Consider the following 27,898-nt stretch of genomic DNA (forward strand, 5'->3'; position numbering starts at 1 on the left):
CACACCTGCCCCTGGTTAAGAGCAGTAATTCCTGTGCCATGGCAGCCACCAGCCCTACGGCCACCACCCAAGGATCCTGATCCCCTTTCTAACAGCTTTCCCCCCCCCACCCCCACCCCAAAAAAAAGCAGCCTTTTCATCTGGTGGCCCCAGGGACACGGCACAGAGAGGTGGCAGCCATGGCGCACGTGACCCCGTCTCCCCGCCGCCCTGGTTAGCGGCGGTTTCCTCTTCACAACGAGCAGCGGTTGGGTTAGACATCCCCCCTCACGGCGGGTGCGGCTGGTGACGGGGAGACGGCATGGACGGTGACGGGACCCAGTGTCCCTCCCCCCAGGGCCCCCCTCGACAACGTTCACGACTTGAGCATTACACACATGAAGTTGAGGGCACGGAGGGGCAGCCGGCGGCTGCGCACAGGGAAGAGAAAAGCACAACTTCCTCCCTTTTTTCTTCTGAAAGGGAGATCTGAGCCTGTATATAAAAGGAAGTGCCGAAATCACACACCCTGTAGATAAAATACAATTATTCCCTCAGCACCAAACCCCTGAGAAACGCTGCTCCCCCCTCCTGGGGGTCTGCAGTCAGCAAAGAGGCTGCATCTGTGGGGAGACGGCACCAGAAAACAGCATGGGGCTCACACTGTCCTTACAGCACACCTTTGGACAGATCCTCCAAACAAGAGTTTCCACCGGAGAAGTCACTCTGGCACAAACACACCAGTAAATATCTTCCTGCGGGCCACCGGTTAATTAAGGAGCTCTTTTCATAACAAGCTAACAAATAATGCATGCGGTTACGACAAATTACCTTTCTCGCTTTGCCGTGCATTCGCTAATCATCGCTGCTGTGCTTTTGCAAGCCAGGGCAGTGTTTTATGGAGTGTGAAGTCTGCAAGGAACGCTCTCACTGGAGATAAAGGCAGCCCGAGCTCAGGGCAGGTCCCAGAAGCTCGCTGGTATCTGTGAACAAAGCTCTCCCAAAACCAGCAGCTGAGGTTTTGAGAAAACTCAGCAGATTTAGCTTAAATATTCAGGTTTCTGTAGTAGGGACCACTCGTGCTGGGCGCAGCGTGAGCGGGGACGCTCAGGGAACAGGCTGTTACAGTTTGTGTCGAGCAGCACCGCTGTCGCAGCAGACCTGCTGCCACAGCGCGCTCAGGGCTGCAGCACGGCGCAGGCAGCCACGGCCACTTCCACTACAGAGCGGAAGCGATTTCCTTTGAAATTAAATCTCAAAGCCATCGCTGCGCAACAGCAAGAGACAGCTTGGTGAGGAACACCAACAGCAACGAACCTGCTCAGCAGAATTGTCTGAAGGTGTCAAACTTTAGATCCTTACACCAGAAAAGCACAGGTGGAATTAAAAGAATAATTTTCACAGAATGGTTTGGGTTGGAAGGGACCTTAAAGATGACCTAGTTCCAACCCCCCTGCCCCGGGCAGGGACATCTCCCACCAGACCAGGCTGCTCAGAGCCCCGTCCAGCCTGGCCTTGAACACCTCCAGGGATGGGGCTTCCACCACCTCTCTGGGCAACTTGTTCCAGTGTCTCACCACCCTCATGGTGAAGAACTCCTTCCTAACGTCCAGTCTGAATCGACGCATCTCTAGTTTTGATCCATTCCCTCTAGTCCTACCATTACCCGACATCCCAAAAAGTCCCTCACCAGCTTTCTTGTAGGCCCCCCCCTTTTTTTTTTTGCGCAGGCGCAGGACCACCTGTGTGCTATATTTGTGCACCCACCACCACAGCAGTCCCCGCTCCGGGAACGAGACTCCCAGGACCTCTGCAACACAGGAGTGACACAGAAACCACAGGCTGAAAAGAACCCCACCATCCGAGACCCATCTCAAGTGGAGAAGTTTTATTGCCTGGCTAGCTGGGGCTGTGTGACTGAGCCCGCTCGCAGAGTTTTCTCCTCGCAGAGCCTTCTGCGGGGTGTCCTCAGATCTGCTCTGAGCGCTCAGCGAGCCGTCTGCTGCACCCAACAAGCAGAGGTAACCAGAACACGCACCCAGCACCACTCTGGGTGAAGCTCTGGTTCCGTTTTCTGCCTTCCTCCGCCTCAGCCCGTGGACATCGCCAGCTCACTTCTGTCCTCCAGGAAGGCGCTATCGGCGGATCGAGTCTGACAAGCCCACTTCTTCTGGTGCCTCATGCCAAGTCCACCACCCAGAAGCCGTTTTCTGTAGATGAGTCACAAACCACACTGGAGACAGTCCCTTTGTGGTGTTATTTTATACCCTCTCCCTCTTCTCCAGAGCCCTACCAGCTGCCAGAGGACAGTTAATGTGGTCAGAGATCTCACGATGGAAAATTCTGCAAAGAGATATAAAGAAAAAAAAAGTAAATTTTTAAGTGGCCTGGTTTTGTTTAAGCACTGGACCCGCATGTTGTGTCAGCACAATATGCAGAAGACTTTCTACACGCGTAACTGTCTGCTCTACCAATTAACCAAAAAATGATCCAGCCAACCCTGACAGGCGCTAAGTACCACCTCCAGAGACTGGTTTTGGGGAGAGGCTGTACAGCAGAGCACACAGTACTCACGGTAGCAGTGGGCGTATTATTTTTATTACTTTGGTGCCTCAAAACTCCAGTTTTGAGATCCCACTGCACTCCAGAGGGGGAAGCAGAAGAGAAAGTCAGCGTGCAGCTCAAAGATGGCCCTGCTGAAGACAAAGGCTGGCACCTGGCAGAGCGCCGGGTTTCAGGACAAAGCAGCTCCTTTGTACAACATGGTTCTGGTCTGCAGTTTCACAAGGTCCCTAATGGTATTTCACAGTCTAGAGCTTCACCCCTGGAACGCTCCCACTTTGCCAAGTTAACTGCAGCTCTGTGAATTCCTGGCAGCCTTCGCTGTGCCAGTTAAATTAACCTACCGTGCGTTTCCTGTGGATATTCACAATATGGATGTCTTCGCTGCGATACTCCTCATCGTGCTTATCCAGGGGAATTTTTTCCAGCTCAAAGTCCATCTGAAGCAGCTGGTTATCAGAGAACACACAAAACAATTCGCATGACACTGCCTGCCCTTTGAAATAAGCACGTTCTGTTAAAAAGGTCCCGCAACATTCTGCACGAGGGCAAGAAGCCTTAGGAGGCTGGAACCACCACGCTCAGACCACTAAAGGCCTCTACATATGTGCAAGCCCTCATCCCCTCCCCATGCAGCACATTTACACTCATTTTAACTCTCCAGCACCACTTCCAAGCTACAGACATCTTGCAACATTTAAGAACAATCTAAAAGCTTGTGAGAAAACATTTTGCTTCCTCCAATCTCCAAAGCGCTAAGCCAAAGCACAGCGCCTGCCTCTGTCTGCCAGCCTACTCAACTGGAGAGGAGCGGGGAGGAAAGAAAGGCTAAAAAAAACCCCCAGCATCGACTCTGCAATGTGCTCAGAAGATTAACTTGGCTGAACCCTGTCAAAGGAAGGAAATAAATTACAAGAAAGCAGAAATCATCCAGAAACACCTACACCTATTATGTTTATTGTGGGAGCGGCACCTCACCAGAGCTGATCTCAACTACAGCAACCCTCCTCACAGTCAGGTCCCCACAAGAGTTTGAGGCAAGGCTAATTATCAAAGAGGTGCTTTTATTAACACATACAGATCGCCCTGGAATTCTTGCCCTTCCCCTTTTTTGTAGAACTATTATTACGTATAATCCAGTATTCCTGCACAAGGGCTGCTTTTCAGCAGACTTCACAGGTGCAGCGTCAAATCCTGCGCTGACCACCACTCCCCCATCTAATGGAAGAGGTTACTTGCTCCTACAAAAATGATTGTTTTGACAGATACTGCCTCATGTACGGTGGCCCTTTTGCAAATCTGGAAGGTATCACGAGCCAGAGAGGCTTTTAACAAGAAAGGTTAGTCCGACCTTTTGAGGGAAGGAAAGCTCAGTAAGTATCCAGAGTGTCTCTACTGCTAAATTGGACAAGAAGCTCAAGTCACCATCCAAATTTTCTGCCCCATCTAAAGGCAAACATGCTTCTCCTGCTACAAACTCTACTTTGTGCAATCAACCTGAATTTGTATGTGTAGCACCTGCCATTGATATTCATCTGATGCAACAGAAAGACTTCCTGTATCCACCTATAGTGTTCAAAAAGCACACATTAAAAACACTTACCTCAAAGTATTTTCTCTCAATTTCAGGATTCTTTCCCATAGTCCTCTGTTCGTAACAGCACAAGACGCATGTATCAGGGCCAGTAAGGTCTTTCAGTGTCTTCAGTAGCGGTTCTAATGACTGCCCAAAAGAGGTTAAGTATTTCCCACTTAGATTTTAAGTTCATTTTATTGGTACGATACCCTCTAACTAGAGAAAATCTTCACCCAAGAGAGAAGTTTCCAGTTTTGCTTTTCAGGGAGTTATTTTTAGTACTTTATCTAGGACAAAAAGAACATGGGGGCAAGCTGGAAAGCAGAGGAGAAAGGGAGACTGCAGAGAAGGGTTTCACAGACCGGCCAAGAAAACTGAACTAGCATTAAAGCCCAAAACATCCCACACTGCTGAGTGGGCACTTCCTTGAGGCACACAACAATGACTATTTCTTGACGTGCTTCAAAAGCGAGAGTTTTCTCAGCCCGTCTTGGAACATGGCTCGGATCCAGGCCACTATGTATGGGAACTGGACCAACACGCAGGGTGCCAAGGCAAGGGGCCGGTAAGACCACTGAAAGGGCACTGGGACATGGGGTTCTTCAGGTCATTTCCCTTCTCTTGCAACTTCTTTTAGCTCCCTGCGCGCATCCTACAGAGCTCCAGCTGAGGAAGTGGGGCAGACTACAGCACCCACTTGGCTGGAGCAGGATTTCTCCTTTTGCCTTCCCAAGGGAAACTGATGAGAACCCAAACAGTGGTAAATTTCATTGCCAGGTGCATTAAACAGTTCACAACTATCAGTCAGGACGTTTTGCTACAAACTTCATGCCCAACTTAACAAAAAAAAAAAAGAAAAAGAAAAAGAAAACAGGGGGGGAACAGGCACAAATGTTGTGGGGCTTTTTAAGCATAAAAGAAGTCTCTGTCTGTATCTCAAATAGCCTCCAATCTGTTAAAAATGCCTTTTCTAGTCTTGTTCTACGTAATCCTCTAAACCCTGGGGACTTAGATACAAGCACAGCGCTTATTTGAACACTTCTCACACTGAACGCATGCTCTTCCCAAGGAAACTTTCTACTGGGGTTTTGCAAAGTCCTCATTTACCTCCTCATAGTAAATGCAATCAGCCATCAGTATATAATCGGGGGGAGGCTGAAATTCTGTTACATCTTCACCCCTAAAAAGAAGCAAAAAAAAAAAAAAAAAGGTGAAAACAAGCTTTAGTAACAGCACAACACGACTAAAGGACCGAGCATAAAGTTAACACTATGTTCTTCTATTGAGGTTGCCTTTTACAGCAGCGTTTCCAAGTTTATCTGGCAACCGAACAAAGCAAGAGCAGGAGCCCCGTTAAAGCTGAACAGAAAAACATTAAAGGCTCATACAAACCATTTCAGTACCTTGGCTCGGACTGACCCTGTCACCAGATGTTTGTTGTTCTCGATGTTGACCAGCAGCAGCTCCTGCAGCTCCTCCAGGTCGGTCACCGTCACGTTTGCCCTGAAACACACAGCGGGTTACGGCCCGGGCCCTCGCCGCGGCGCGCACGCACAAAAGACTCGTTTTTGAGAGAATTTTAAAAGATTTCATGAAGAGAAACAGGTAGCGGGGGGGCTGTCCCTTGTCGGGCGGGCGGGGACCGGAGCGGAGCGGTCCCGACCGCCCGCAGCCCCCGGCGGCATGGCTCACCCCAGCGTGGCCGCCATGATGCCGACGGCGCCGGTGCCGGCTCCCAGCTCCAGGACGTGGCGGCGGGCGAGGGGACAAGCGCCGGTGTCCAGGAACTTGGCGAGCACCAAGGCGGCATCCCACACCACGCAGCCCACGCCGCCGGCCACCCGCTGCTCCAGCCGCAGCGCCGGCCCGCCCCGCCGCTCCAGCTCCCGCACGAAGCCCGCCATGGCAGCGGCACTGAGGCGGCGCGGCCCCTCCTCCCGGCGCCGCCCCGGCCAGGGGGAAATGTCGGCTGTCGGCGGGTCCCTCGCCTCAGCGGGGCTCGGGGCTGGCCGGCCCCGCTCGGTACCGGTGCCCCTGACCCTCCAGCCGCGCGGCGGCTGCGCCCCAGCCCCAGCCGCTCCCCTAAGGTAGCGCGAATCCCCTCAGACTCCACGTTAACCGCTCCTCAACCCTTCCTGGCCAACCCTCCTGTAAGTTGGCTGTGAGTTATGTGGAGGTGTATTCTGGGCTACATTTGCGTGACAGAAAAATGTACTTTTACTTGGTTTTAGTGCTTGCTGGCAGCATAGGGGCGAATGTAAAGGTGCCACGTTGGCTGGCCGGGTTGCTCTAGGGGAGAACGTGGGCAGCCATCGCTCACCGGGGTAATGGGGCCCAGCGAGGCTTCCGTCAGAGCTGAGAAACCTCCGTTGGGAGGCCACACGCGGGAGCTGGCCTGGCACTAAGTCACACCTCCTTGATTTAGCCCATCGGACTAAAGAAGGCATTAAAAACCAGCCAGAGGAAAGGCAGCTGGGAAGAAAAGTTTTCCACGCGTGAACTGGCTGAAAATTAACACACAGGGATTCAAAACCCACTTCACAAGTTGCTCAGTGCAGCCTGTAATTGCTGTGGACGCCCAGTCCTGCTTAAAGCCACGAGATACTGCTGGAAATCACGCGTGTTGTATGCCCTCATCCAACGTTTAAACTTACAAAAAGGTTTTAAAAAAGCAGATTAATATCATAGATATTATAACCCCATATCCATTAGGTTGGAAAGGACCTTAAAGATCATCTTGTTCCAAGACCCCTGCCATGAATATGAGTTGACCGTGCATCCGCATTTTTAAGTGCAAAGACTTGATTTTTCCTCTGACATACAAAATAAAGGTTTTATTACTTTATTTCCTAGCGTTTCTTTCTGATGCTCGCTCCCTTCCCCAGGGAGGAGTTACTGCATTTGCTAGGGACTCTGGTATATTCAGACTTGTGGTGTATTTTTGAAAATTGGAGTTAATCTGGGGAAAAAAAATCACCCAAAAGATGGTTCCCATTGTCCCTTCTTGTTTTTGATCTGCTATAGCAAGATCACAGCACCCACAGAAGTTATTCCAGCTCCAGAGCAGGGGGAAATGCTAAAACTCAGGAACTCAAAATGGGATCACTGAAAACAACTAGAAAGATGTTTCTTTTGCTATTAACTGCCTTCACATTCCGTCTATTTATCTGCACTTTTCTGAGGGAACTGTCTTTTCCCACACAAGCCAACTTCAAACCCAGCAATTTCACATTTTTCCCCTCTAGCATTTTTTTTTTTGGCTCTTTTTATCTATCCCTCTAATTATGAAGTAACCGAAATGCTAATTTATTGCTATCTTGGCATTCCCTCAGACCGCACTGGTGGGAATCCGAGTGCCATCGACCACTTCCATGGCCAGACAGTTGCTTTGGGAACGTGTGTTGCTGTACCCACCATACTCGATGCTCCTGGCATCGCTGCTGCCGCCCTGCCTCGGAATGGCTCTTTGTTTTTCGTATATTTTACAGCTCCTGTTATGCGCGGAGGCCAGTTTAATTGTGTGGCAAGTTATCCATAAGCAAGGCCCCTTTTCTGAATCACACTGTGATTTATGTACTTCAGGTTAACTCCAGAACTGGCCCTGCAAAGGTGAGAGTCACGTTTCATGCATGGGAGATGCAAATAGGAACATTGTTTAGCTGCTGCCTTCGAGTATCCCGTGTTCTGACGTTATTACCCCTGTTGGGGGATCTAATGGAAGAGGTTCCTGCTCCCCTCATCCCCCCGGAGCTTTGCTGTCAATCAGTTGTGGGTGGTGATGCTTTAAGCCCAACCTGCAAAAAAACCCACAGGATTTTTTCCATCACCAGTTTAGAGCACAACCCCACACAGGTGAAGGGGCACCAGGGGAGAAGAGGGGAGTGGCTGAGGGTCGGGGATGTGCTGAACAGGACCTGCCACGGGCAAAACAGCACCATGGACTCACAGGCTCATGTCTGTCCCATTGGTCCCTGGCAGAAGACAGGTCCTGAGGGCTCCACCAGGATCCACAGTCACCTTTGCTGCCCAGAACATCCCCAGATAGCAGGAGAGGCTCTTGCAGGAATGCCTACCTCTGTCCATGTTAATCTAACAGAGAACAATAACCTTGAGACTTTTTTAACCGCATCACTGTTTTTCCTAATCAAACCATTCTGGGGCCCCACTCAAAGTTAAGCATTTCTTTTTCTCTGGCTTTCAGTGTGGAATTCAGAACTCATTCCCAATCAGGTTTAAAAGAAGGAAGATTTTGCAGCCCCCCAAGTATTTTTGTAGGCTGTCAACAGAACGTGTAAGTTGGCACCAAAGAAAGGCTGTTTGGAGAATGGGTCCCCTGCGCAGCATCATTTCAAGGTGAACTCTAATAAACCTACACTCGTGCTTCCACAAGTTTAAACTCTCCTCAAAGTCCATCACAAAGCAGAACCTTACAAAGCCCTTGATGGAGGGAAGTACTTTGATACGTATGGAAGCCATTACTAATCACCAGGTGCTCAACTTAAAATGAGTTTTGCTGAGTCAGGACCAAAATATAAAGCTATGCTGTATTTTAATATGGGATATTGACAAGGGTTCTGGGCTAAGCACTTGTACAGGAAGGTATAAAGCTGACATCTATATACTCTAAAATTTGGGGGAGTTCCCCCTGCCCCTGCAGCAAGAAGCAAAATGTAGAAGTCTGAAAAAATATTACTGATCATTTAGCTAAAGCTGCTGGTGAGGGAGGGCTTCGAAAGAGTTAATACAAGGAACTAAATACAAAATTTCACTTGTTCAGCTTATTCCACAGATCACTGGAATGGTGAAACCTGACAGCCTGCCTTTTCTATCTAGACAGCATGAGGGAAGAACTCCCGCTAAGCAGAGTTTTACCACCAGACACCCACAGAAGAGTCCTTCCCAAACCTAGAGAAAAGAGGTACAAGATGGTTTTTTTACTGCAGAAGAAAAACTGGAATCAAGGCATCGACCATTTCCTGCCTGCACTCCCAGTTCACGTATGTCAAATTTGGCCCTTCTTGAATGTTATTTTTGCAAAATGAAGCAGCTTTCCTTTATAAAGGGTGTTCTGCCCCTTGCACGAATGGCCCGCAGGGTGACACCTCGGGCAGATTCTACCCTTCTTCCTTCTTGGGAGCATCAAGGGGACAGGCAGTAGGAGACTATCCAAGAGCCAGATGGCAAGATGCATCTTCCCAGAAGAAAATCAGCACCCCTCAGCAGGCATATCACATCTCCTTTTCCAGAGGGAATGCCTGAGCCAGTGGGAGCAATACAGGCAGGCTGATGACAAGTGACTCAGAAGCCCGAGCTGCTGCAAGTCCCAGCACAGCGCTCTTCCTCCATCCAGGAGCCAGGCCGAGGCATCTGATGGGTTTGGAGGTGGAGGGGGGGGTTGCAATCCCAGGGAGCTGTTGCGTATGGGGCCCAACTGCAGACCAAAGGACGACCAAAGCTGAGAACAGCAGCATGGAAAATGTGGGGTGTTTTGCATTGCCAAAGACTTACTAAATGCAATTCGCAACCTTGTCCTTACAAGGAACACGCACTGCTCAAGCTCTTAAAAATTAAGACTGGGGTGATTTATTAATCTTGTTAAGAACTCTGATACAAAGCACAGTAAAAGGCCACAGACCAGTAAATAAAATGTGGCTTCTGGCCACTTTATAAATGCTGCTACAGTACTACCAGTAAAACAGACTCACTCTCACACCAGTTCAAACAAGTAGTTCAACTGGCAAATAAAAGTTCCATTCACTTATCAGTTTAAAAAGTTTAATAAAGCTTTAAGTGTTTGCTGGTTTAAATGCTACCAATTTCCAAAATGGATTCACGATTAAGTTAAGTGAGATCTAAAGAAAGTTATTAGGTTTGGAAGGCAAGACGGCTCCTAAGCCAGAGGAAACACTTCTGACCGTAGAAGATTGCGAGAGTAGCAGACTGTAGTATAGGCCTCAAGTCACTTAAATTTATACAGGTTATTAGCATTATCTGTAAATATACAATATAAACAATTGTACATACACGGCATATAGCTTTGTTCTCCAGAACAGTAGACAACTCTTTAGCTTAAGACATCTTCGCCCACCAAAACAAAAAGGCACATCCGAACAAGATGCATGCTAAGTACTAGGGATCCTTTCCAACACCCGAGACAGGTAGTCCTTGTTCACCCTTTCTCAAAATAGTCAAGACCAACCAAGTATTTTGGTGTTTAGATTTCAACCTATTTTTCTTTTTTTTTTTCTTTTTTTTTTTTTTTTGTCCTCAGCAGCAAATCAATGGCAATTAAGACATGGCATTAAAATACTCGAGAACAGTAGCTGTCACTCACGGACCTCCAAGCTTACACAAAGTGAGAAGGCAAGTGGCTAGAGGTTTAAAATCAGTAACAGTGTATGTCCTCGTGTTGTGTAGTCATCCCATTGTTCTTTTGTTTTTAATAAAAAAAAAAAAAAGAAAAGGCCACTAGTGCTCAAATTTGAAAAAAATTCCACAGACGCACCTTTTTTGGCTCAGTGCAATTAAATGATGTCAGTTTAAATTCATTTAGTGTAGTTTACAGTGCAAAAAGATACGTTTTTGTATACTGGCATAACTGTCGGCACTGAGGATGTGAAACAAGGCAATGCTGCTGACCACCTGAGGGTAATGCTGTCGAACAGACACAGGCCAGAGTGTGTGGAGTCTTACTTTCCAATTTAAACTTTTTTTTTTTTCTGATCAGCAGCACTTTAAGAGCATAATTTGTGAAAGTACTAAAATACACTGCCTTTTTTGAATAAATAAAAAAAAAAAAAAAGGAACTTTACAAATACTATTCCAGTGTCAATGACTACTATGGCTACGGTCATTGAGGAGTTTCTGCGTTTTCTAGCAAAGACAGTCTGTGCAAAGGAGGGTGGGAGAGCTCCCTTTTGTAAGTCTTTGGTGGCAGTTTTGGTAACTGAGGGCTCGAATTGTGCCGGGGGGGAACGGGGGGTGCAGGCGGGTGGACCAGGCTGTTGTGACTGGTGCTGATCACGCAGCAGCGACGCAGTACCCGGGGCGAGGGGGTGCTGGGAGGAGTGCCGGGAGAGCTGGGGCCTGTGCTCGCCTCCCTCAACCAGTCGGGATCTCGGTGCAAGCGTCCCACTGGTGGCGGCTGGAGGTTTAGAGGGCAGTTGATAAAGTGTTCGGGCGGCCGCAGCGGTACCGGGGGTGGAGTATCGGGAAGAGGGTCCCTGGGGGGCGGAGGAGGAGGGCTGTGCAGCGGCTGGTCGAAGGGGCTGGTGTAAGCGGGAGCGCGAGGCTGTATCTTTGGAGGGGGCGGCTGCCGGGGTGGAATCGCTGGAGGATCATCATCCGACTTTAAACTTCCCTGCAACAGTATAGAGGAGACGACATTGTAAGAAACATAGATATCTAGCTAAAGAGCCCATCTTCTGACAGATGCAGAGTTCTTTTGACGTCTGCTGTCAGAAACATGATACTGGCTCAGCCGGATCTTTGGTCTGAACACAACCACCGTGTTCCTAAAGTAGCCAGCAGAGTTTGGACACTGAGGGAACCTGAAACTTCAAAAGGGCAACAAGAGCACTGCATTTGGAAGTTTTTTGGATTAACAAAGTCCTCCTTGGCTAAGTGGTTGGACTTTATGATCTTAAAGGTCGTTTCCAACCTAAACGATTCTACCATTCTATGATTCTAGATGTTCCCTGACTTGCTATCAAAGCTATTCAATGTAGGACAGAAATACCTTAGCATTAGAAGCATCCTGATCCATCTTTTTTCGCGGAGGAAGTGGAGGAGGGTTTTGAGGCTCATCACTCAGTTTAGGAAAGCTACCCCACGAACTGAAGAAAGTCTCTGGAGAAAGAAAAAACAGGCATTTTACTGCTCGTGCAATATCTGAAGAACATATGCTAGAATATGAAACCAAACTAGAAGCAACTCAAATAAGCAGATCTTTGTGCTCAAACAGCAACATGAACCATTAACTTCGGTGGTATGAAACTCTCATTCATTTCTTTAATCAGATATGCTCCTCACAAAGTGCTCTTCTATTTCCACTACCAAAGATACGCATCAACAGTTAACAGGCAACGCTAGAGGACAGAAAAAAACAAATAAAGTGAACTCGAGCGAGGACTTAAAAAATAACCTTCTCTGTAATCCTCTCTGTGTGGCAGAAGGTACCCCCTGTTTACCACAGCGCCTGCAGTGCCTCAGTTACACTTTGGAGTGGAAGTCTGCACTCAGCCACATGGGTACACAGTCAAATTTGGAAATTTAGAGGCTTTTAACAGGTCTCCAGCACTTCTAAAGATGTTAACTCTTACAACATTTTAGGACGTTTGTAGTCCTTCCTTTTTACAGAGGGTGAGAAAACATCCTCAAAGTTAAGAAACAGCCCCCCTGTATTTGTGACTTGTGCCACACCTTTGCCTTTTCTCTCAGAAGAGCACAGAGCTCTCTATCAATCCATTAGGCACCTGTGCGCTCCAGACTGAAATTTTCATCATAGTATGAGAAAGTACATGTGTCTGTAATACGGGAGTAAAAAGAGAAGCTGAAAACACAGATGAATACAGGATATCCCTCACAGCTATGCTACAAAAAGTACCTTTTCTTTCCCAGCAACAGAACAATTATTTTCACTGAGTGGTAACACCAAATTATCAAGTTGCTTCACTTGTAGCATTATTCAAACAAAATAATAATCAAGGACATTCAAAATAGAAGTAAAATCATACCTGGGGAAAAAAACCAAACGAAACACAAACCAGAGTGTTTAAACTTTTCATTCTTTACTGGACGTTTGATCTACAACCTGTACAAAAAATCCTCCCAAGACCCATGAAAATGCAGCCCACATTTTCACCCCAGACTTCAGATTTTAATTCCTACTCAGCTCTCCTGAAACTGGGAAAAAAAGCGGGAGTTAAATGAAACATTTAATAGTGTTATGGTACTCACTCGACTGTGGCAAACTGACAGGAGCGAAGATGCTATTGTTACCTGTTAAATGAAAAAAAAGAAAAAAAAAATTGATTAAAGACTTTCCAGACAGAACAACTGCACTACAGCACATAATGTACGCTTGTGAATGACCTCAGAGATCACCACAATCTCCAAGTTATCTACTGCTAAGAATTAATTAACCTTTCCTGTGTAAAATATTCCTGAACTAGAGATTTTAAGTTATGCTGGGAATGAAACTTCCTTACTCTACTCTCTTCTGACACTACCATGTTGTTGTTCACTTCCCCTGCAGCCCAAACACCCTCAGCGTTTGCCGTATAAAAACTGTTTGTCATTTATGCCCCCCCATCAGGCCTAACCCGCCTGCCAAGTCCGCACCCCCTCAGAGCAGAGCCAAGACTTGCCACATGCTGCTTTCAAGCCTAAGGAGCTGCTCACAACTAGAAGCAAAGCTCGGGAGTGTTATCAGTGCACCCGAACTAATAGCATAATTTTTTTAATTAAGACTGTGTTTTGGAGCGAGTGCCCTGACCATCCCCACTTCTGGCACCTCGGTTCACACCTGAAAGCACACAGACTGGATTCCCTTTAATGGAAATCAAACTAGAATCACTAGAGTGTGCTCAGACCACAGGACCACTCCAGAAACACGTGCTGGTGTGGGTGGCAGGTCCTCAGCACCTCTTCCCTCTGCAGACGTGCCATACGTGGTGGATAACGTTCACCCGTAACAGATTGCCTCAGCTCCAGTAGGCAAAAAGACTGGAAATGTCACTCGTTATTTAACTACTAACAGCAGCGATTTCCAAACCACAGTACACAGAACACTGACACAAGAACTTCAGAGCCCACAACTAAATTTTGCAACTTTTAGTCTTTTAAAAGGCTGGCATACACGCCAATATGTTTTGGAAGCCTGAGGGACAGTAACGACAATTATCGAAACACATTGCACATTTACCGTAAGAACTGTTGAGATCGATGTCTAAAAACACGCTGAACTCTGAAGAAGCAGACACCGGCGGCGTAGACGGTGTGTTCGGCGAAGTTGGTGCCGATACTGTTGATTCATGCTCTGCCTCAGTGATTCTACTGAAACTTATCTTACTTGGTTCCTTTTCAAGTGGCAATGGATGACTTCTCAAGGTGCCAGAGGTGGAGCCGTGTCGGCCAGTATTGGGTCTAATCCCGGGAGATTTCAGGGGGTATGTTGTTTTTCTAGGCTGGAGAAAGTTAAGCTGGTTAGTACTGCAAACATTTCAGACAGCAAAACTGACAAGTCTCTATGAGAAATTTTTAAAAGTACTTATGAAATACACTTTAAATGGTGTTAACAGCCTTTCTACAATCGACTTGAGGTACAGCCTCATGTTATCTATACAGCCGGAGTTGACTGAAAAGTTACGGATGCAGCTTAATAAATCTTTTTCCCCAGCTTAATAATTTTAAGAATTTTTTTCACAGCTACGAAGAACGAAGAGCCAAGTTTCAGATGCACGCCGATCAGGGGCAAACACAGGGAGGAGCAAGTCACAACCCTGGGACAGAGAGAGTTATTTCAAGTGCCCCCACAGGGCTGCAGAAGAGCCTCACAACAGCACCCTCAGACATGCTCTGTGCTTATACCACCCGACGGTCCCTACACGCGTCCAAGATCAAGGACACGCTCAGACGCACGTTGTCTGCGTTCTCTGGGTTAGTCTGTACGAAATTCTTAGGCACACGCATCACTGGTGTGAATGAAACAAGCCTCGTTAGACTCAGGTGTAACACAGCACAGATCAAAGCCCATTCTCTGAAGATGAATTTTGTTCCCATCCTACGGTGGTATGCACGGCTCCACCACATTACAGTACCCAGAACTGGACTTTCCGGAAATTCCAATAAGAATGTCTAGTTTGGAAATCACAAACTGTAAAGAATTCATGCCTGGCTGACTGAGAGTGGCAGCATGGGGATCTATTTTTAGAAAGTATTTTACAGAAATTACCATAAGCAGCATTTTTGCAACAGTAATTTGTCATTTTCTTGCCATATTTGTAATATCATCTTACTCATTCCTCTAGCAGGAGATTGCTAAAATGATTTATAGCTTTCTCAAAAATTAAGAGATGTCTCCAGCTACTCAGAAGTACAATTACAACATACAAAAAACCAAGCGGTCTAGAGAGCAATCTTTCTGCTTAAAAAAGAGCTCTGGGCTCCAGTAACTATTTTCTTAAAAATAAATAAATAAATAAATAAATAAATAAATAAATAAATTTGCTACTCCTTTAAATAGAACTGTATTTTGTTCAGCAAGAAGGTTGCACCTTATTAATTCTGTGGTGTACTGCAATTTTTGGCACAACACAAAACATTTAGACAAAAGAAAAACAGAAATTAACTTCCACTTAAAGAAAACTTACAAACATCAATTATGCATAAAATCCATATTTCAAATACTTAATACTTTATAAGATCTTTGATACTGTGAAATGAAAAATGTTATCACATATTCTATCAATGACTATATGGCTAAGAAACCTAAATTTAAACTGTACTATTTTAGGTTTTGGGAAAAAAAAGTTTATTCTAAAATAAGCAAAGGTAGTATGTTTTAGTAGCAACAAATGCCTGAAATAAAAGCATTTTAAAATCATCTCATGATACAGAATTCTGAAGGAAATATATACGGCTTATTGAGTTAACTACGTATTCCTTTCCATAGTGGCTAGCAGATTTTAGCTATTTAATTTGCAGGACAAGACTTACAAATCTCGGTGGTTGCTTGCAGTTTCGAGGCTCAATTTCTAATGACTTGTTGAACAGATAATCTGTAAACTCTTTTTCTGGTATCTTCCCCATAGGATTGAGATTTTCAAAGAATTTCTAAACGAAACAAGCATCAATAATATTTAAAAACCAAGCATATACACAGAATTTTAATGAAATGCTTGTAATTCACCCATTAAAAATCCAGCTTTTCACTATTGTGAAGCTTATTTCCAGGAAAAGCAGAGCAAAACATTCCCTGAAATAAATACAGAACATTCCAATGCAAGAAATAATGCTTTGGATGTGATCAGTTAAGTAGGAAGAACAGGAAGGGCTGGAGGACAAAAGCAGGGAGGTCAGAGGTGGGGACAGAGTAGGGCACAAGGACCGGAGGGAAGGCACAGCTGGGACAGGGCTGGCATCGAGGACGTGGGGCAGGACGAAGGTCCTTGAATGTGACAGTCCTGCCTGCATTAGCTGCTCCTGCCGCAGCTGGAGCCTCTTGATGCTGAGCTACAGCATCTTCCATTCGTTCTTTTTTTTTTTTTCAGCAAAAATACTGCCACCTCTTCAACTTAATGTACTTGTTGGCTTAAGAATACTTTAAATCTCCTAAACCCTTCTCAGAGATGTCCATCAGCAATTAAACACACAACGCAAATAACATTTTAAACAGCAGTATTATTGCCCATTTAATTCTTCACGTAACCAGCTTCTTTCTTGCTTCCTGCCTGCTGCTGTTCTCTAGCTGAGACTGAGAGCGCTGGCCACACTGCTGGTGTTTGGAAAGCTTACAATTCTGCGTAATCAGGAAAACCCAGAACATGGAATCCAAGCAAGTAAATCCCATCTTCTGGCTAGTCCTTTGCTCTGGTACTTTTGTTGTCTACCAGCCACTATTCCCCCTCTTCTGTTCAGGCAAGATTATGTCTAGCATTAGAAGATTATTTGGCAGTTTTTTGTTGTGTACATTCTTTTCCCTCTCCTGTCCCCCAAACCAATGTTTAGCGTTTAATTACCCGAATTTCTGGCTCTATCCGTAAACAGTAAGGCTGGTTTTGGTACTGCTGAATTTCTCCCGTAATTTCAGCCACTTTTCTCCTCTTACTGAAGTTAATTAATTCTTTCCCTTGTCTTTTAAGGAAGTCAGGATTCCCTTCTTCTGTCTTCAAAATATTTGTTAGGTATATTCCTGATAAAAAGATAAATGTTTTTTAAAGTTCATTTTCATTCCAAGAGCTGATTTCATTTTTTCTAATGAATGATGAAGAAGTCTGAGCATAGGTAGACTTCTCGTTTTAATCCTCCACCAGTTCATTAGCTGACAAAAATTAATCAAGTCTGCATTTTTACATAGGAACAATATATTATTGAAATAAGATGTTTTATCTGCTTGATAAAACACGAGATCTTGAGTTTAGGAATGACCAGAATCAGATCACCAATATGCAGGCAGCGTTAAACCAAGTAAGGTAATATTCATACCAATATAATACCAGCAATCTGTATACTAAGCTAGAAAAATAAATTTATATAAAAGACACTAAGTCTAAAAACATTACAAACCTAGGAAGTCAAAAGTCACACGCTACATTAAAAAAATTTTAAAGCTAAACACAACACCGAATGCTCTAAGCAATATTAACACATCTGCATCAAACTCAAGTTAAGGCTGGCCAATACACACAGTATCACCCTGCCCCGCTGTTACGTACCAAAGAAAGGCACACAGGGTGGATTAATTGACTTGAGCTTAGCCAGATATTTTTTAAAATGATCTTGACTTAATTCTACTGCTTCATCCAAAACTTTTTTTTTTCTTTCTTGTAGTGCCTAAATTATCCAAAAAAAAAAAAAAAAAAAAAAAAAAGATTAGGGATGCAAATCTTCTCAATAGCACAGTTAACAAAAAACAAGGCAACTCCCTAGCTCTCTTAGCACAACTTAGAGACTGAAATTCAGACTTGAAGGAACCTCTTGTGTAAATGGTTTGCTCTGGACCACAACACTATCAGTCCGACACTTTAGCCATGTGAATCATGAGGCTACTGTAAACAGGTTTATTCTTTTGTCTGTCAACTTAAAAGCATAATCCTGGTCTTTAAATTTAGTAACAATTCATTCAACACTTAATTTTGAATTTAACTTAAAGGCCCTCTACTACCTTTTACAGACATACGAAACTCAAACCATTTTATTCATGCTGCTTCTTCTATTTTGGTCCAGGGAGGCTTTGCTGCCAAATCCTAGGCATTTCTTTTCCTTGGCAAGTGAAAAAAGAAATCAATACTTGTGTAGCAGCCTCCCTTCCTACCGTCCATGTAAACCATTTCAGCAGGTATTTGTTTCTGCCTCCGACAATCTGAATTTTCTGAGATGTTCTCATCCAAGAGAAATTCTTGTGATCAACTGAAATCCGAGTTTTAGCTATTCCCTCCCCCGCAGGCCCTTCTATCCCCATGTTTATGTTTCTTGCAAAGGTAGGAATTGCTGCTGTTGAAGTATTCCGGAGTCCAGGGTTCTCAGCCCTGGATCCTCCTCTTTCATACCCGTAAAATGCTGGACTGAAGCAACAGGTTCATTTCAGACAGGTTAATGAACAACAATCGAATGGCCACAGCATTTCCCCTTTTTGGGCTGAATACACATGAGAAAACATCTGCTGAAGAGCTCCACTTCCCATTACAGACCCTGTGAGATGCCCAGCCCATCTCCTATGTTTGCTCATAAATAACTTTGCATATTTCACGCTTGTTTCCTTCCATGAATGCAAGTGTGTTATGGCTACTACGGATTTCACTTCAGAAGTGTGTGAGATACATTTCTGGATTCTGATTAGTTTCTTCCCAACAGCAATGCCCAAGATTTACCTCAAATGTGTGATCTAGCCTGTACACTGACACAGAGTTCATTGCACTGACGATCTCCAAAACACCATTGAAATTATTCAGATCTTGAAAAACCTGCAGGATTTCTATAATCCTACTCAACACAGCCACTCGCTCTTCAAAGTTCTCGGTTTCCACTATGCACCTAATCAAAGACATAATTTGAGAAACACTGGTAAATAAAACCTGACATTTTGCTAGCTACTAAATCAAAAATTTCCAAGCAAAAACTGTACAGTACATCCAGTATGCAGAGTTTGGCTCTCCCTCAAGAATCTCAAGTACAAATTTATGTAATCACATCTTACATATGTTCAAGTTGAAAAGCCAAGAAAGGTTTTGGCATGTCCTGTAAAATAATAAAGCAAAGCCCAAGCAAGATCCAGGATAAGCTGGGTGACTCTCATGCCACTGTGTATGTGCATTGGCATTCTAAACCTGCTGGGTTAGGTACAGACACACGCTGCTACACCCTCCTGCCTGCAGTGTTGGCCGTGTCTTTAGAAGTACTTCATCATCTCTCAGGAGAAGGAGAGAGGCTAAGATAAGGGGACAGACACAAGAGCGCATTCATCGGAGATGTAGAAAAGTGTTGCTGAGTCCTGTGCTGCCTTCAACGCCTTCTGACGTACTGCAGAAATGCAAGCAGGAGCCATGCTGACCAAGCGGAAACTGGTCAAAAACTGGAAAACTGGAAAAAAGTCTTCCAGCCTCAGGAAGGAGGAGTGTATGCAACTGGCACGGCATGTGCCCTTGAACCAAAACCTGAAATTCCTGTAATACCCTGCGGCCATCTCGAGATTCAAGGCAAGAGCATTCAAATAGCAGAAAAATGTTTCTCTCTGAACTTCAGGAGGAGTTAATGCCACTACGCTGTTACCCCCCATACTTACTTTTCAAACCAAAGAGTTAGATTTGTAGTATGACGAATCATTTTCAAGAGATTTGGGGAGTTAATTTCCTTATCTTCTTTAGTCCACACACTACCGACAAGTTCAGAAGGCTGTACTGCCCTGATAATGACAAAGCAAGATGCAGAAGAACGCTCAATACAAATAATAATTGTATGTTCTGTGTTTGCATTAAAAGATTATTTCTTCCCTTAATCACGACTTGCTATTTCACAAATACAATCCAATCGAATCTACTGCAAAACAGTTACTTTAAGTAACTTTTTGACGGGTATTTGACTACAGAGGGAAATACATTTTTATCTTAATTGAAATTGGCATTTTTGAATAAGCCTTTTCAGATAAGAAAATTACAAAGGAGTAAGTTTAATTTCCTGAAAGCATAAGAAAGCATCTTAAAGACAACTACAATTTTTTTAAAAAGAGGAAGCTGACATACTTTGAGCAACCCGCTGGAAAAGTGGCTGATTTCAATAGAAAACCTGCTGTCACTGAAGCACAAAATGATGCCTCGTTTTTGAGTTCCGTAAGACCTTACAGAATTTCTACCCAGCAAAACCCAGCTCTCACATCAAGGCTAGCTCTACTTATCACAGGTAACAACAGAGCTAGCAAACAGGAGAGTACTTATGGTACCAGACCAAAAAAAAAAAACCTCTTCAGAATTAGATTAGAGGACCTTGACGAACTAGTGCTATGATTATATGCATGTAACACCTGGGCCTCTGCTATGCAGCAATATAGAAAAGGAGCAGAGACAATCATGTTCTCTTTTCATGATGCAACAAGCATTTCTTATTAATGTAACACTAGTTTGCTTTTAACGAGGAGACAATACAAGTTGGTATTATCTACTCGTAATATTTTGGTGGCCTTCCTGTACTTATGTTGTCAGAAGTCTGATACGGAGATAAAATTATTTTTGTTTCCTTGCATATTTTGATATCGAACAGATGGCAAGAAAGCCTCTTTCCATAAACTCTGAAAGTTAAGGCGATGTACTTTTGACCGATTCTACGAATTAGGCCTCTTTCTTGCTCTCAAATAATCTATAAAAGACGTGTGTTAGTTCAGTCCCTACCTATAAAGGTCAGACTCGAGAAGTGTCAGCTGTCGAGCGATTTCTATGGGATGCAGAGTCATGAGGTCCAGCGTCTCGCTGTGCCCAACGCGCCAGATGTGCCACTCGATTGGGGGAGGCGGGCTCTCAAAAGTGATGTTGTGACTAATTCCATTTGCTTGAGCTTTCTTTCTCTTGATGATTTTAGCAATCGATTCCACCCACTTCTTCATGGATTTTCCTGCAAAACAGAAACCATTAAAAAACCCATCCCTTTTTTAATACCATCTTAACTGACTTTTGATAATTTAATAAAACCGACCCCCAACAAATTTGTACATGTACTCAAAATTCTGCATTTCTGCATGCAAATCAATTAGGTTTGTAGTTCCCTATTTTTTTTTTCTTATGGGCTCTTGCACCTGTATTGGTTGGCAAATACAGACACATGTGAACAAATTTTTGGGTGCCCAGTTGCATTTAACCACATTTGCTGACAGTTTTGGAGTGGAAAAAAGTGACCCTGTATACAATTGTATTTTACTTTTTCCCCTCAGCTGCAACCATCTCCACTTTGACTGCTCGCTTCATCTACTTAGAGAAGAACTACAATAATAAACAACAAGCTTCAAGTGAGATCTTTGCAACATGCTGTACTAGTGCAGTGCAGAACAAAAAAAAAATTAAGAGAAATACGTGTTTACAGTATCAGTCCAACATTTACAGTACACAAAATAGTGGACAAGATGGGAAGCACCTTCAGCAGTTGAAGAAAAATATCTTTTAAGAGACTAACCAAAACTGAATTATTCCTCTCTGCTCAGCAATAGTTAGCATGGAGACCTCCGCAAAAGATACATTACTCTTCTCTAAATTTGTCTCAGAATCATACCGCCCAATGTATGGTCTGGCAATCTGAAAAGTAAAGTCTGGAATTGCCAGGATAATGATTACAATTGACATGCCAACACTGTTGCCCTCCACATAGGCTGACAAAAAAAAAATCTGCTAGTTCATAAGGGATTGCTTCAGAGGAAGCGATATCAAACGGGTCAAGTATCCTCTCCTAAAAGGATAATGATTTTCAGCTGCAATTTCAATAGGTGGGAGAAGAACAAGATGGAAAAACTAGATTCAGTCACCAATGTGGAAGGAATTCTCTACGAATACAACAAAGGGAGGAGGAAGGTGACAGTCTGAATTCCAGCAAGTCTACTGTAGAGTCGGGCAAGGATGAACATTACTGTCCAGAAGTAAACACACTTAATTAAATATCATAATGCTTGAAGTAATTTTTGGTAGCTGTTTAGGCTCCAGGCCAAAGCTTGCTCATGTAAAGGAGAGTCTCGTAAACAGCTCAATTAAAGGCATTAAAATTACTCATGTGTGTAAAGATATTCTCATGCCTAAAACCTGTCAGGATTAGACCAGCAGGTTGTACCAAAATGTGGAAAAACAACAGGACCACCAATTACCATACCTCGTACACTGGAAATAAATGTCTCCAATCTCTCTAGTAACTCCAGATCTCTTTCAAAATCGTAAAAATGGTGCTCTACCCAGTGGCGAAAAACATTTAATATTCTGAGGAAGGAGAGAAAAAAAAAAATATTATGTTTTAAGGACTTCCAAGACTCATCCCATGTAAACACTTAATGAAACACAAGTCTACAAAAGCTGAGTTACAGATTCATGTAGTTGACGGCTAAGAAAATACACGTGGACAAAGGGGCAGAACAAGGACTAAGGATGGCACCAATGACCACAGAAGTCCCCAGGTATTTAAAACCTAATTTTCCAGTCTTAGCATATATATAGTTTGGTGGGTTTTTCAAATCTTATATAAAGAATGCTAGTGTTGAGGCAGTTTCAGAAGAGGAAAAAAAACTTATCAAAATCAGATAAAACTGGTATTTCTAATGTAATTTTTTAATTATTTTTTTTTCCTAAAAAAGCTAATCAGGAACTCCCATTTGGTAAGAAATAAATTTGTAATTTTTTCTTTCCTATATACTTTCAGCTCATAAGTTGTTGCAAGTGTACTGCCCTACTTTTACAGCTTTTTAATTACACAAATGGCCGTATTAGATCCAGTACTTCCTTTAAGGATAACACTAAACTTTCTCTCGATTTTTCTCTATACTTTCTTAAACAGACCACTAATAAACAAGCCTCTAAAAGTGAACTACAACTGCCCTTCTGCCTTCTACTCTTAGGATGTATCAAATAAAAGTCTGTTTTGCTTCTTCTTCAGGTAAACAAGTTGAGCTCGTAACTCAAAAATCTGATTTATCAGGGTACACGATATCACCTTCCCTGAAGAACAAACAAAATTCTCCTACATCAACCAGTAGAATGGATTTTCCCTGTGCCATTCAACAGGTGGGACAGGATGACGGGGTTAACAGAGAGCCCATGGCCTCAGACTGGGAGGAGGAGGTGGTTATGGTGAGATGTGGTTATTCCTGCCCCATCGCCTTTGCAGAAGTGGCTCAGCTGCATGCAGAGTGCTGCTCAACTCCCCCCGCTCCTCGCAGCTCAGGATATTAAGGCAAACCAGCGCTAACTGTGTTATCAGACCACTGTTTGTGGTGGCTCGGCCCTGTAGATCGAGGGCAAGAATATCCAAAAGGGACTGGGCAGGCAACTGACTGTAATCTGCCAGTGTGTTGTGAGTCAGAGACCTAGAGAAGCTGGCTGGTTTAGCTTAGTCAATGAAGGCTCTGCATGAATACACAGAGAATTAAATAGTTCTCTTCCCAGTGTATAAGTTAAAGAATAAGGTTTATCACATGAAAGAACAGTTAGTCAAACAGATCATTTAGGCTGAAAAATAATGACAGCTTTTAACTGTCAAAGGAGTGATGTTTTGAAACAATTTCCCAATAACAGCAATACAGGATCTTATCTAATCAGTCTTTGCCTTTGAGATACCGTGATAGGAATACTGAAAAAGCAAGAAAGATTGCCTGGTTCTGCTGACTGCGTTTCCAGCTTTGCGCCTCCCTCTTTCTCATGAACTCACACGCCTTTAATCCAGTCAAAGGCATTACCGTTTCCATACCTGTGCATTGCACAGCATCTCTACAGCATTTTCTACGAGATGGGGAGAAAGGGCTGGGGAGGGAGGGATGAGCACCTTCACATTCTCCACCTTCTTCCCGAATCTCAGACCTTTCTGAGGTAGTGGTCAATGCTATTAACAATACTGGAATTTATAAAGTACTGGGCATATCAACCTAACAGCTCACATTCAGACACTGATTTTCAACTGTAACACAGTTAAGAGTTTCAAGCTGCTAGAAACATGTAGCGTCTCCTGAATTCAAAGATTAACTATAAGCCACAGAAGGGTGTGTATTAAATAGCAGCTTTAAACCGCATCTCTCATCGAGCAGGCACCTGTAAACGAACTCAGCTCACCAACCATAGCAGAAATTAGGCAGCAAAGAGTAGCTGTCACGATAAGAGGTATCCTAATGTCTCAAACAAGGAAAGAAACCAAAGACCCTGGAAACTTTAGAACAGGACAGAGGTTTCATATAGCTCAAACATAACATATGAAGGCAAAAGTGCTAAATTGATTTTGGAAATTAATAGCAAGAAACATGGTTAATTGCTGCCTCAAGCTTTTCGACAGGTTCCAGTTCATTGGTAACCACTTGTCCTGCTCAGCTCTGGCTGTCAGCAGTGCTGCAGGAAGATGTATTTCTACCATGCCAAGGGGGACTGCGAGGAGGTCCCCAAGGCTAGTCCGGAGGGGAGGCTATACAAAATAGCAACAAAAGCAATACAACAATATTTAAACTCTTGAGCCAGTTATGTCACCAAAGCCCATTCTGCGTGAGTTTCTATGAAGGGGCTCTATGCAGATGGATGCAGAAACAGTTACCAGGAAAGAGCAAGCTGAAATGAGGAAAAGTATGCGCTGAGAGGCAGTGCGTGAAGCTCTCCCCAGCACTGATAACTGTGGAGACCAGTAGTCCTGCTGAACCCACAGGAGCTGATAAACTGAGAACACCAAGAGCCTGATAAATCTGTACAATGCCACGGACACACACAAGTATGAAGGTCACACTGAGGCTGTTTAATTTGGACTACACCCAAGAAGGTGGCGGCGGCTATATATCCATGAACAGTTCAGCATTACATACAGACTTGGGGTTTTTTATATATATGCACACAGGTATCTGATGAAAACGGGACCTCGAAGTGACTTTCTGAACACCTACCTTGAAGGTACTGACTGGCATGTCAGATGAGCCTTCACTTTCAGTAAACTGCTGTTGCTCCAAACAAGTAACTAGGAATGACTGTGTGTGGTAAGGCAATAACTGGGTGTACTGTGCGTACAGTGATCTGCCATTAATAGTAACATCTTGATGCTACTAATAAAAACAGTTTAATGAATAAAAGTCATTCGAGAAAATATTGGTTGTGATCTGTGTCTCCTCCCGACTGTCTCCCCTATCAGGGAAACAATTAGCCTCATTCATGCTAGAAACGCTTAATTGTTTCCCAAGTTAGCTTGGTCAGCACGACCTTGAAGATTCACTGCAGCCTGCTGCAATGTGCGGTACAGACAAGAGTCTCCCTGTCTGTGTGCAAATGCATCAACGGGGCTGGGAAAGGGAGTAAAACACCAGCGGGACTGAAAAAAATGGGAACAGAGAAACTATCTTCATAGGGCCTCTTAACAAGGAATCCATTCAAAAGGCAGGCAGAAACACTTGCAGTTGTACATCTCTCACCCACACCCGCTTTACATAGCAGCCATACAGCGTTCTTGTGGGTGGCGATCACAGCTGTGAGCGGCAGAGAACCAAAGTACAGTTGCAACAACAGAAGTCAGTATGACTAATCAGAACATGGTTTGGGATATTAGTCTGGTTGCAGACAGCAGTAAGTCCCTATTTGACAGCACAGCAGTCTCCAAAAGAGATTACTGTCTCCAGGATCACCATATAATCAGTGAACTAAAACTCTGGCTTTAAGAGAACCAATTTAAAAGCAAATAAACCTGAGTTGTACTGGCTGGACATATTCCTTGCGAAATCGCTTGAGGTCTGCACTGATCGGCTGCTCCCCTTTCTCGATTGCCAGCCTGTCTGCTTCCGTAGGCTCCGGCTCTGGGATTTCAAACCTATGAATAAAAGTACCAAAAAACTGATGGCAATTAAGATAAAACACAAACCTTTTATGTAGGACACGAAGAGCAATTGCATTCAAAAAAAAAAAACAAACTCAGCGCGGTGAAACTCAAGCACTCATCTAATATCCAGTTTGCCTGGAATTCCCTCCTCCCCTGGCTATGTGCTAACACACCCAGCTCTCGCCCTGATAATTCGCTGCTTCTCCGGTCATCACAAGATGTCTAGACTAGGATATAAGGTTTTTAACTACCTGCTAGCTCGATTAAGTGAAGATTAGAAGAAAGCTTAAGAGCGGCTTTATCACACTGTATTAAAATGCTGTTTACATTAAGAGTCTGCACCTTTCAAACAAACTGCTTAGAACATTTCTTACGCGCATCGAGACTCAGCCACACTCAGATACACTCTCATCATCAAGTTAAGCAGTTAAAACATTACCAGCCCACAGCTGAGGCACACCAAGACTCCAGCTAATACTTAATTCAGGTAGTTAATTTAACAAACCGGGAAAAGGAAGCTTGTATTAAAAACTTGTATCGCTGAATCCTGTTTTAAAAGTTACTGTTTTATGAGCTTCGCTAAAACACGTGCCACACGGCACTATGAACCTGAGCAGAAAAGGAGCAGGTGAATGAATGCGAAGCCTTTCAATGCCCTCAGCAATGATGATCACTTCTTACCTTTCAATCAGTAAACTCAGCAATTCCTGGGGCTTGCAAAAGGAGCGGTACGTGGTAAGGAAGGTACGTACAAAATTAGGATCTGTAAAGATAGAATAAGAAAACGATGAAGAGGTTTTTTTATCCAACTGCAAAATATCAGAAATAAAATACATGTATACTCACAGAAAAAGTTTAACGGGCGGAAAAGACAGTGTTAAGTTAAGCACTGTAATTTGAAAAATACCAGAAATGATACTGCTTGTGAAATTTTCATGTAGTTCTTTGATGCATTTCTCCTGTAAAAGTATTCAGCTGCACATGTTATGTCACCTCGAATACTCTGTCTCAGTCTTGGCACACAGAACAGCTTACACTCCCTGAATATGCAGCTATTCCATGGTTTCATACAGACAAAGAAAACATGGTAGAACTAGGCTGCCTACTCTCTTGACATCAAAAATACCTATACCACCCTGAAAAACGTTTGTCTTACCTGTTCTTAAAAAATCTCCAGCAGTGGGGACGGCACCCCTTCCCCAGCCACCCCACTACAGCACCCGACTGCCCTCGGCAGAGCAGCCAGCAGGGACAACAGGACAAGCAGCAAAGGCCTTACAAAGCAAATACCTGCAGCAGTTACAGACGCTGCATCTCCACAAGCCAGCACACCTCCCTCCTGCTGCTCCTCACCCCTGCGGTAGGTGTGTTACCATGAGACGTGTCTATCCACAAGCTCCCACATGTTTTATTAGGCCCACTCTGTTTATTGGAAGTATTAAAGGAAAAATATTGTTCCCTTCATCTCTTAATTCCACTCTCTTGTACGGAGTTTCTTAGACCATGAATAAGCAAGCTGGTAACAAATCACTTTACTGTAAGCCATGAAGGGTCACCATCTGGTCCCAATCGCTCACAGCCCAGAAAGCCCCCCTGCATCCTGGGCTGCATCCCCAGCAGTGCTGCCTCCAGCTCTGGGGCCACCAACAGCAGAAGGACACGGAGCTGTTGGAGTGGGGCCAGAGGAGGCCCCGGAGATGCTGGGAGGGCTGGAGCCCCTCTGCTGTGAGGACAGGCTGAAAGAGCTGGGGGGGTTCAGCCTGGAGAAGAGAAAGCTCCAGGGAGACCTTCCAGCCCCTTCCAGTCCCCAAAGGGGCTCCAGGAAAGCTGGGGTGGGCCTTTTTACACATGTATGTAGTGATAGGACAAAGGGTAATGGCTTCAAACTGGAAGAGCGGAGATTTAGGTGAGATCTGAGGAAGAAATTCTTGGCTGTGAGGGTGGTGAGCCCCTGGCCCAGGTTGCCCAGAGAAGCTGTGGCTGCCCCATCCCTGGAGGGGTTCAAGGCCAGGCTGGACGGGGCTTGGAGCAACCTGGGCTGGTGGGAGG

At 44.4% G+C, this 27,898-nt stretch overlaps 2 protein-coding genes across 2 annotated transcripts in view; both read right to left on the minus strand.

Annotated features, from left to right (window-relative positions):
* Positions 1-1,822: 1,822 nt before the first annotated feature.
* VCPKMT (valosin containing protein lysine methyltransferase) lies at positions 1,823-6,058 on the minus strand. Its single transcript, XM_054201208.1, has 7 exons — positions 5,810-6,058; positions 5,510-5,620; positions 5,225-5,297; positions 4,145-4,264; positions 2,886-2,990; positions 2,273-2,322; positions 1,823-2,189 (listed from the first exon to the last, which is right to left on the minus strand). The coding sequence occupies exons 1-6, from the start codon at positions 6,019-6,021 to the stop codon at positions 2,308-2,310; spliced, it is 636 nt and encodes a 211-aa protein (XP_054057183.1). The 5' UTR covers positions 6,022-6,058; the 3' UTR covers positions 1,823-2,189; positions 2,273-2,307.
* A 3,619-nt stretch (positions 6,059-9,677) lies between these two features.
* SOS2 (SOS Ras/Rho guanine nucleotide exchange factor 2) overlaps positions 9,678-27,898 on the minus strand; it is a 55,503-nt gene continuing 37,282 nt past the window's right edge. The window contains exons 11-23 of the mRNA XM_054199275.1: positions 26,531-26,612; positions 25,718-25,840; positions 22,178-22,281; positions 20,719-20,938; positions 19,620-19,739; positions 18,709-18,871; positions 17,554-17,671; positions 16,858-17,030; positions 15,836-15,952; positions 14,043-14,304; positions 13,076-13,117; positions 11,856-11,965; positions 9,678-11,477 (exon numbers count right to left, since the gene is read on the minus strand). Coding sequence (XP_054055250.1) covers positions 10,968-11,477; positions 11,856-11,965; positions 13,076-13,117; positions 14,043-14,304; positions 15,836-15,952; positions 16,858-17,030; positions 17,554-17,671; positions 18,709-18,871; positions 19,620-19,739; positions 20,719-20,938; positions 22,178-22,281; positions 25,718-25,840; positions 26,531-26,612 — 2,144 coding nt within the window. The 3' untranslated portion in view covers positions 9,678-10,967. The remainder of the gene's footprint in view (positions 11,478-11,855; positions 11,966-13,075; positions 13,118-14,042; positions 14,305-15,835; positions 15,953-16,857; positions 17,031-17,553; positions 17,672-18,708; positions 18,872-19,619; positions 19,740-20,718; positions 20,939-22,177; positions 22,282-25,717; positions 25,841-26,530; positions 26,613-27,898) is intronic.

This window comes from Rissa tridactyla, chromosome 4 (genome assembly GCF_028500815.1).
Source record: "Rissa tridactyla isolate bRisTri1 chromosome 4, bRisTri1.patW.cur.20221130, whole genome shotgun sequence".
NCBI classification, from domain to species: Eukaryota; Metazoa; Chordata; class Aves; order Charadriiformes; family Laridae; genus Rissa; species Rissa tridactyla.